This window comes from Papaver somniferum, chromosome 2 (assembly GCF_003573695.1).
Source record: "Papaver somniferum cultivar HN1 chromosome 2, ASM357369v1, whole genome shotgun sequence".
Lineage (NCBI taxonomy): Eukaryota > Viridiplantae > Streptophyta > Magnoliopsida > Ranunculales > Papaveraceae > Papaver > Papaver somniferum.
The window spans coordinates 217,220,568-217,231,063 of NC_039359.1; the positions used below are offsets into that span (position 1 = coordinate 217,220,568).

General features: G+C 36.3%; 1 protein-coding gene across 4 annotated transcripts; it reads right to left on the bottom strand.

The window, feature by feature from the left end:
• Positions 1-3,599: 3,599 nt before the first annotated feature.
• On the bottom strand, positions 3,600-6,593 carry LOC113350539. 4 transcript variants are annotated; one of them, XR_003360924.1, is made up of 4 exons: positions 6,490-6,593; positions 6,171-6,382; positions 4,332-4,657; positions 3,600-4,109 (listed from the first exon to the last, which is right to left on the bottom strand). XR_003360924.1 is itself a non-coding variant. In XM_026594691.1 (3 exons), the coding sequence occupies exons 2-3, from the start codon at positions 6,192-6,194 to the stop codon at positions 5,031-5,033; spliced, it is 522 nt and encodes a 173-aa protein (XP_026450476.1). In that variant the 5' UTR covers positions 6,195-6,382; positions 6,490-6,593; the 3' UTR covers positions 4,773-5,030. The 4 variants fall into 4 exon arrangements, 2 of the variants coding, with proteins under 2 accessions (XP_026450476.1, XP_026450475.1); XR_003360925.1 differs by having other exon boundaries at positions 4,332-4,667; XM_026594691.1 differs by lacking the exons at positions 3,600-4,109; positions 4,332-4,657 and adding an exon at positions 4,773-5,528.
• Positions 6,594-10,496: the final 3,903 nt, after the last annotated feature.

Consider the following 10,496-nt stretch of genomic DNA (forward strand, 5'->3'; position numbering starts at 1 on the left):
CTGGAGTTGTAGAAGAGTTTACAGATTTTCTAAATTGTGCAAATCTACTTGATTTAGAAGAAGAAGCTGCAAGCATTATTTCTTCTTTTTTGATAGCTTTCTGAAAAGTTTCAGACAAGGTAGTTGTCTCAAAAGTATACACAACAACAACAATATCAGGTTTCAAAGCATTAATGAAAAGATCAATGAGATATGGTTCTGGTAAATCAGTAACAAAATTTAAGATGCTTTTGAACTCAGTAATCAATTCTCGAACCGTACCTCTCTGAGTTAATTTAGTTAAAGCCATCCGAGGATTAACAAACTTGTCATCAGCAAATCTTGCACGAACAGCAGTACAAAATTATGGCCATGATGGATTGCCAATTCTATCCTTAACCCATCGATACCATGCATTGGCTTCTCCCTTAAAATTTGCAGTAGCAACAAGAATTTTAAGTGTTTCAGTTGTATGGTACAAGCTAAATTATTGGTCAGCTTGAAAGATCCAACCAGCAGGATCGTTTCCTTCAAACAAAGGAAATTTCATATTCAAGGAGGGTGCGCGTATGTCTGCAATACCATTGTTATTATTACCAACAATACTACCATGCTGGCCAGTACTAGTAATTCCAGCGAATCCAGGAGGGTGAGAGTTAAGAGGAAAACGTGCCAGAAGAAGAGATGCCATGTTTCTATTCATGGTTTCAGCAAGCACAACCATGTCTTGATTATTAGCTTGCATTAACGTAGCCATATGCTTCTTATTAGTTTCCAGTAAAACTGCCGTATTGGTATTGTTGGTGTTTTGTAATTTTGTAAGCATAGTTTCCATTGTAGCAGCATAATTCTTCTTTTGAGATTCATATTCTTCAGCCAATGCTTCCATAAAATCATTAAGTTTGGTTGTTAACTTCTCAATATGCTCATAAAGACCATTAACTTCTTGAGTGATTGTCATCGTAAGTAAAAAAAAAATTGCTGGAATTTGAGTGAAAATCTTACCTGCTCTGATGACAAATATTAGGGTTCAATACCAAAGTAACGTGAAGATTGTATGCACAGAATGAAAGTGTTGTGAAGATGATATGCACACGAAGTATAAACAAGCAAATAACAAGAAAATTAATAAACTTTTAGGTTTTAGTTCGATGATTGAAATAATACAGGGTTTGAGTATTTATAGCTCAAGTGACTTCTTAAACAAACTACCAATAATTAAGGCAACTAATGATTGCCAATAATAGAACTTCTAGAACTAATTAACTAAGGAAGATGAATACTAAATAAGGTAAGTCATTAAAAGAGAAACAAAGTGAGTCGTAGGATAGGTGTCCTAACACAAAACGTGACCATTGATGGCTTATTAAACAAGTCCTTTCATGTAGTTTGTGGTATTCAATTTTAACTAACTGGATTCATGGCCCATAACAGACAGAGAGAGTTCATCTTTGCATTCAACTAACCTATTATGACATGTCCAATATGAAATTCCAAGTTGACGAACTAATCAAAACGTGAGCATTGATCACTTATTAAACAAGTAGTTTCATGTAGTTTGTAGTATTCAGTTTTAACTAACTGGATTCATGGCCCATAACAGGCAGAGAGAGTTCATCTTTGCACTATTCAAGATGCACCCATCATGTAGGTAATGTTCATTTAGCTTATTAAAGAGAAATTTTGAACTGCTTGACTTGGGTTTGGTTCTTCTTAGTTATGTCATTGAGTATATTAAGCTGGACAATTTGAATTAATGTTTTATAATTTGTTAAATCTCTGTGCAGGTAATTTATGGAGGTATTTTCAACTATCAGTCGGTCTTGGTTCTCGTTGAAGAAGGAAAATTATGGTTCTTTGGTGAGCTTATTTTGATTATGTTTTGATTTTGATTATTTTCTTCTGAGTAAACTTTGGCTACCGGTGTACATTACTTTAAGAATTCCAACTCCCTCACTTTGCGCTTTTCTGTTAGTGGCACACTTAATTTAATGATTTGAGACTTCACCTACTTTTTCCAAGTCGATGCAAACATCTCCAAGAACCTCATCAGTAAAAATATTAGTACACTTCTCTCTTGCAGTGCCCGTGTTTCTTTTGCTCTTTGTTTTGGATTTCTTTTCTTTAGCTATGATATTTTGAACTATTTGCATGTTTACGGGTGCGAGTTCCTCATGTGTTCTCATTTATTTGCTTACAGCTGACGGCTTTTACTGCTTCATCCTAAGTTGGGAAAGCTACACATTCTTCATCGTCAATGCACTCATTTGGGTTTCAGTTAAAAGCGGAAAAATAAAAAAATTGGGGCTTACTACTTGAATCCTGAATGAGAAATTATAATTAAAATATAGCACCTTAACGGTTAGAATTATGTTTTTTAAAATTTTCGGAATGACTTAGTTCTGAATTCCGTTGTGGGAGTGAATTTCCACATCATTTCATCTTTCCCTCATCTAGGAATGTTTATTTATTTCGTTGCTGTCAGGTCGTAATACAAAGAGCAAATGGTGTCAGAATTTCTATTATAACTGTTATGCACCATTAGCTCATTAGTCTGTGTGAGGTTAAAATCCCTTGAGCATCCGGTCCTTTTCTAATGTAAAATATGGCTAGCCATGACCCATGAGCCAAACGCACCATACCACATACAAAGAAAATATGTAAATGCAGGATTTTTTATTTATTTATTGTTGTTACTGCCGAATTGAATCTAATAAAAGCTGTTGCTGCTCTAGTATCTTTGAAGTCGGAGATAAAAACCTAACCAGTAACCATTAAACAACTCCTATAAACAATGGGTTTTAGGGGATAATTATGAAATGAAAACCCTAAGTTGATGATCAATTTTGAGAATTTCATTTGATTTCATTTCATCAGATCAAATTTAGCCAGCTTCTTTTGTAATCAGAAACGAGATATAAACTGAGGATTTTGGATATGTGTCAACGGATACAAATACGATACAACCGATATATACGCGTGTATCGGCAGATACAAGAGGAGCCATTGCATAGAAGTAGAACAAGAAATTCCTTGTTGTAGAGGTGATTGTTTGGGACAAGGACGGAGTCCCAACTGCTATAAAAGTAAGTCTTATGGTGGAATCCAACCTATTCCAAGTGTGAAAAAATCATGGAAGTGCTATAAGAGCAAGTTTTATGATGGAATCCAACCTATTCCAAATGTGGAAGAACCATGTAATGTCAAGTTTAGTGGCTTCCAAGTTGGGGATTTCCACAAAAAATCCAAGGAGGATTCCATGGTTTGGTGGAAGGGTTCGTGGAATCCATCTAAACGCCAATAAGAATAGCGCTAAACGCAAATAAGATTGGCGCTAAAAGAACGCCATTAAGAATTGCGTTTTTTTTTATCCGTAGATTTAAAATGAGTTGTTGAAATCTAACGGCTGGAAAAAAAACTCCATTCTTAATAACGTTTTTTTTAGCTCCATTTTTAATTGCGTTTTTTTTTAGCTCCATTAAGAATAGCGTTTCTATTATTCCACCATTAAACTTGCGCTTCCATCCACAGTTCCAAGTGCTGAGGTGGCGTGGAAGATGGATGGATTCCACCATAAAACTTGCTCTAAATGAACCAAGAATTCAGATGCAGGACAACAATTTTCAAAAACAGCAAACAACAGCACGTGTCATTATATTCTAAAACTGGACATTAACAAGGAAAACAAATACATTTGAGAACGGAACAACAGGACTGGATGAAAAGGAACAACAGCCAGCTCATGAAACATCACAAGAAACAACCACTATGTGCAAGATATAAATTTGGGTAAAATTGTCAAGCTAACAGCGAATAAGAAAGTATAAGACGTTGGTTTTTGTTATGGCCTAAGAATGAGACATGAGGTGACACAAACTATTAAATTGAATTGACTGAACCCTGCTGAGAAAGCTTATCTAAGCTGATGTGAACCGTTTCCAGGTGATCCGCTTGAACTAAAGATAGATAGTCTGCAATGAACAACAGGTTTTCCAATTGTAGCTGAGAAGCCCACTCTATTGCAGCCAATAAAGCTTTGGCTTCGGCTTCTATGACAGAATCTACAGAGGTAGTCCAGCATTTGGCTGCTGCAAAGTCTCCATTGGATCTAAGGAGGACGATTCCACAACCTGCAACAGATGAATTTTTACCCAAAGATGCATCAGAAAACATTATCATACAGTCATTATGCAAAGATAAGAAAGATTGTTGAAGCTCAAATCGCAGTGTATTTCTAGCAACAGGGGAAAAGCCAGATGGTAAAGATTTATAAAAATTCTGTGTCTGATTGAGGTTCGTGAGATGAATGTGAATCGCATTAACTACTGATGCTGGATGCTGAGGTTAATTACCAGATAAAGAAATTTAAATCTGTATCTTCATAAATATCCTAGTTGATCATTATATCTACCCGCAGTAGCAGCAGCAACACAAAAAGATAACCAGCAATCCTAACTTCTGCAAGCAACAGATACAGATGTATTTTGTGTTGTCTTTCTCCCGCATATCAAATGAACTCCTTCCCGACACGCAGTTCTGAAGCTAGACCACTTTCACCTGAAGCAATAGCTAGCTTCTGGTCTTCATCAAGGATGTTGATAGGTACTCTGAAATGTTCCAGCCCTCCCTTCAAACAGGGTTCAGACAGAAGTTCGGCATTCCCAGCCAAGGCAACATTCTGGAAACAACTAAGATTTATAGTTTAGAAAGATCTGGACAATTGCATTAAAATTCATAGTGGATTAGAAAATTCAGGTCCAAAAAAGTGATACAACCACAAATAGAAAACAGTGGACAAATAAATGACTGTAATCAAATAAAACGAATCAACAAACTGTTGTTTAGAGGTACCAATTCTTAAGAACGACCCACAAATCCTATAACATTTGAAAATCTATGTTGCAGACATAGATGGATGGAATTATGGAAATTATTCACTTGGAAAAATAGAAAAGAAACACTATTAAGCAACTAGACTGCAGCAGCAAGCCAAACCACGCCATATATGCATGCCGGAGTTGTGAATGGTCTGAAAACCGATTTCATTTCTATTAACTGTTGTTGTTGCTGGGAAGTGGACTATCGATTGAGACTAAGCTCTCCTTGTAAACATCGCCTCTGAACACATCACCTAGACCCTCTAAAGATGCATCAACAATTTCACTATCCTTCATTTCTTCTGTAAGTAAGTTGACAAACACCAGACCACCGCCATAACCACATAGAAAACCAAACACTCCATATTTCGTAATTGCCCTGGGACAATAGACGCCAAAAGGACGATTTATAGTGAACGCATGTGATTTACTCCATGAGTACTCGTAATTTGTAGCACTACAACTATAATCATAATCATTCAAAGCATACACTTGATATGCTTCACTAGCATACTCCGCAGTAAAACATGTAAAACATGTAATGTAAACAATCTTTCCCTGATCACCTCCTATGACATCTAAATCAGAGTTTTCGGCCGGACCAGTTATCATCCTGAAACTTTCTGTGCTGAAATTGAAAGAGAGAAGCACTGCCTCAACTTCCCTATAGGACTGCAACACAGAATCCATAATCATTTCTTTTCTTTGAAATTTATTTCCTAAGAAATAATAACTACCATTAAGATATCGACCTTGATTTTCATAATTGCCTTAAGAATGAGCATTAAGAATGAGCATACAAATTGGGATCCATACACCACCTCCAAGAATCTGAGCTTAGGGCATATATTTAAACCTTGTTCTTGGGAGTGGGAAAGAGTACACTGTCAACTTCGAAAAAAGTTATTTGCACCACCTTGTAATCATTCGTGTCGCAATCGAAACCAAACAAAACAAATTCTGTCAATAAAACACCAAATTCTTCTAGAAGAGGTAATGATTTAGGGAGACATCTGAATTTCTTAGTTGCAGGGTTCCAAAGGAAAATTTCTCTAAGATGAGGATCATGTATGCAAATGATACCATGACAACAAGCCACCATATTTGCTTGAGGAGGATAGCTATCATACATATCATACTCCTCCGCATCACTTAAATGTGGTGATATACCTAAGTTTTTGTAACTCCATTGGCCATAATCTTCTTCACTGTGACCACTACCACGAGACGACGATAGCACAAAAAAATGTGGTCTGAAGTGCGCATGAATAACATTTTTAGGGCGGTATTGAAAGATGAAATTACCCAACTTACTTGTGGAGTTTTGGAAAGTGGCATGCCGATGGATGAAATCTGAGCTTTCGATGATTGAGCGCCAGTATTTGCAGACAGCCTTGAATCGTAAAAGAGATACTACTGGTAGCCATAACAGAATTTCAATTAACAAATCTTCGATTAGAGAATTAAGAGGAGGATTTCCCCCACAATTCCCATCCATTGATCGATAAGAAATCTCCAAAATTGATCTGATGATGAAATCAAACAAAATTATCAATCTGATGATGAAACCAAATGAAATTCTCAAGATTGATTATCAACTTAGGGTTTTCAATTCGAAAAGAAAAACCTAAACCTTTGTTTGTGCAAGTTGGGCTCATGGTTACGTTTTCATCTCTCACTTCGTCGAAGCAGCAGCAGCAGCAGCTTTTATTACAATAAAAAATCCTGCATTTATTTATTCTCTTTGTACGTGGTACGGTGGGTTTGGCTCCTCTTGTATTTGCCGATACACGCGTATATATCGGTTGTATCGTATTTGTATCCGTTGACACATCCAAAATCCTCGGTTTATATCTCCTTTCTGATTACAAAAGAACGAGGCTAAATTGGGGCCTATACACTTAATTGGGGCCTATAGCTAGATGACAAAAAGGTCACTATAAATTACTTTACACGATCTCTTATCAAAATAATTACCAAACTATCTATTTTATCCCTGATTAATTAGCACTAATTAATCGTATTAGGGATTAATTTTGTTTTGGATGTGAGATTAACTAATGTTAGAGAGTTTATCAAAACACCAACATTTTGATTTTTTTCGTAAACAGTGCCCAGAATCGGTTTACGTTCATTCACTTGTAAATCGATTCTGGATTGGTGTTTACGAATTAACAGAGGACATAAATAATCGGTTAACGTTGACACGTTTTATAAACCGATTTGCAGAATCGGATTTTAAGTATGACATATATAAACCGATTGTGTCCTTTCATTACCAATTTTCATTCGTTGCATTATTATTGTAGGATGTATTTAGCACATGCATCAAACCTTTAAACCCTAGGCGACCATAGTGGACGAGTTATAGTCTCGTGAAGGTTTACATAGAGGTCTAACTAGGGCTGCACAGGAACCGTCCCGTCCCATGGAACCGTACTGGAACCACAAGAACCGTACCGGTACCGTCCCGGAACCGCAGTTAGATGGGACAGGTACAAGTACCAAAAACTGGTACCGTGCCTAGAATAGGTACAAGTAACGGTTCTAGGCTAATCCCGTCCCGTCCCGTAGTACCGAGGATCTATATCCGTTGATATTAGGATTAAATCCTGGCCGTTGATAGTAGGGGTTTATACCCTTTCAGTTTCAGCTTCAAACATTCCAAGCTTTCATCTTTCTCAGTTTCTCTATCGTATTCTCGGATTCTCCTCATTTTCCTTCTTCTTCTTTCCTCTGACCCTCTCTCAGATTTTAATTTTCCTCTCAGAGAAGATAAGAGAAGAGGCCAATCGTCAAGTCACTAGCAGTAACCAGTAAGCCATCATCATCTTGTATAAGGATTAAGGAGTTCAGTATCGATTTACTTGTGAGTATTTTATAAATCGATTTTAGGGTTTGTTCATCATCTGTATTAGGATCTTAGGGTTTCAAAATCGATTTTAGGATTTCAATTTGTTGATCGATTTAAGATTTTTTGTTCTAATATGATTATTTTTTTTCGATTTTAGGGTTGGAACTTGGAAGAACTGATCATCAGTTTGTTCATCAGTTGATACACACATCAGGTATTCGATTTGATTTTCTGATTCTGAATTTAGCTAGGGTTTTATTTTAACTTGGATTTGATTTTCAGTTGTTCTTCAATATATGGTTAGGGTTTGTATCATTTTTTTTCTGGATTTGATTTTGAGTAAGGTATGGTGATTTTAAGAGAGAGTCCATGGACTATGGAGTAATACCAACTGTGGTTATTCTTTTTGCTTTGATTTGATCAGTTTTGGGGATGGAACAGATGAATTTGCAATAATCTAGTCTGATTGATATGGAGATAAATGAGTTACCATTCTACTGAGTTACACTGGTGAAAATATCAATTAACTATAACATTTGTCACTCATAATCTGGTGTACCTTCTTATTTGTTGCATGTATGGATAGGATGGCCCTGTTATACTTTCATAGATATTCATTGTATATATTTCAGATGGATGAGCTCTAAGTTTAACACTTTAACTTGTTTTTTCATTTCAGATGGATGCAAATACAACTCAAAGTGCTGGAACTGAAGTTGGTTCCTCATTTCACCCTACATCTGTACCTTCACTTTCTGTTAATGTTCAGCAAGCTACACAAGAAGATCCAAATGAAGCTATAACTCCTGCTGTTGATGTAGCCGCGAAGCCGAAATCCAGTTCAAAAGCTTGGAAGGATTTTATAAAATTAGATGGGGAATGGGCACAATGTAAGCATTGTAACAAGAAATTGAAATCCGGTAGTCAAAAGAATGGTACGTCTGGGTTATGGAAACACTTGAGGCATTGCACCAAGAATCCTAATAAGAAGAAGGTGGGAGGACAACAGTTATTGATGTTTGAACCCCAAAGGCCAGGTGAGGATAGTAAGTTGATTGCAACTAATTTCAGTCAAGAAGCGTGCAGAAGGGCTCTTGTTGTGTTTATCATTGTTGATGAGAAGCCATTCAGAATTGTTGAAGGTGAAGGGTTTAGGGCCTATTCGCTAATGTTGGAGCCTAGATTCAAAATGCCGAGTCGTATGACCATTTATAGGGATTTGTTACAACTCTATGTTGATGAGAAATTTAGTTTGAAACGTTACTTTGCAGCTTCCAAAATGAGGGTGTCCTTGACAACTGACACATGGACTTCACCTAACAATTATAACTACATCTGTGTAACTGTTCATTTTATTGATCAAAATTGGAAGTTACAAAAGAGAATCATCTTGTTTTGTCAAATTGAAGGTCACACAGGTAGTGATATTGGTCAAATGTTGGAAAGATGTTTATTGGATTGGGGTCTTGAGGATGTGTTTGGGGTTACTCTAGACAACGCTAGTGCTAATACGAAGGCCATTGAATATTTGAAGCAAAGTGTGATTGGTTGGACTTCAGCTCCAGTTAGAGCCGAATATTTGCACGTAAGTTAGTTTTTTTGATTTGTTCATTTCTAAATTCTAATATTTGCATGTATATCTGTAACTTTTCAATGCATGTGTTCTTTTCAATGTATGTGTACATTTCATTTCTGATTTGTTCACTTTACTTTTATTAGGTCAGATGTGCAGCTCATGTTCTTGCCATTGTGACAAAAGATGCAGTAAGACTCTACAATAAGTCGATATGTAGGATCAGGTCAGTTATCAAATATGTAACTAGGTCTCCTGCTAGGTTGAATAAGTTTAAGTATTGTTGTGAATTAGAAAAAATTGAATATAAGCAAGGTTTGATCTTGGATGTGAAAAGTAGATGGAATAGTACTTATTTAATGTTAGAAGCTGCTGAAAAGTATGAAAAGGTTTTCAAAAGGTTAGAAAAGCATGATAGGGACTTTAGACAGAAGTACATATTTGAAGAATCAAGGAAAAATGCTATACCTGATACTGATAATTATGACATGGAAATTGATAATTCTTTTGAGGATTACTCTAGTTCTGAATCTGAGGGGGAAGTTGAGGAGGATTGTAATAAAAAGGGGAAGAAAAAGACCAACAACAAGAACAAAAAACCTCGTCAACATGCTCCATATGAAGAGGATTGGAAATATGCTAGAGGTCTTCTGAAGTGCTTAAAGATATTTTTTGATGCTACTGTTAAATTTTCTGCCTCCACAACTGTTACATCTCCTGGTTTCTTGTGGGAAGTAGTACTCATCCATGAACAGTTAGTTGAGTTTAGAGATAATGCAACTAATGATCCATTTATTGCTCGTATGGCTGATATTATGTTTAGGAAGTACAATTTTTATTGGGGTGCTTATGAAAAGATGAATTCTTCCTTGTTTTTTGCTCAACTGTTGGATCCAAGAGAGAAGGAAAAAGGTTTAGAATTTGCTCTTCAGTGTTTATATGAGCAAGACCTTGTTAGGGTTAATATAGTTATGAGACAGGTCAAGAGGGACTTTAAGATACTCTTTGAAGAATACAAGTCTTTTCATTCAATTAATGAGGAGGTGGCAAGTTCATCTAGTAGTGCTGTAGTTGAGAACTCAGTTATCGCTCCAAATGGTGGTCGACTTGCTACTCTTCAGTCAAGAAAGAAAAGGCACAAGCAGAACCAATCAACTGATGAGGCAACAATAACAGAGTTGGATATGTACTTAATGGAAGTGTATGATGAGTC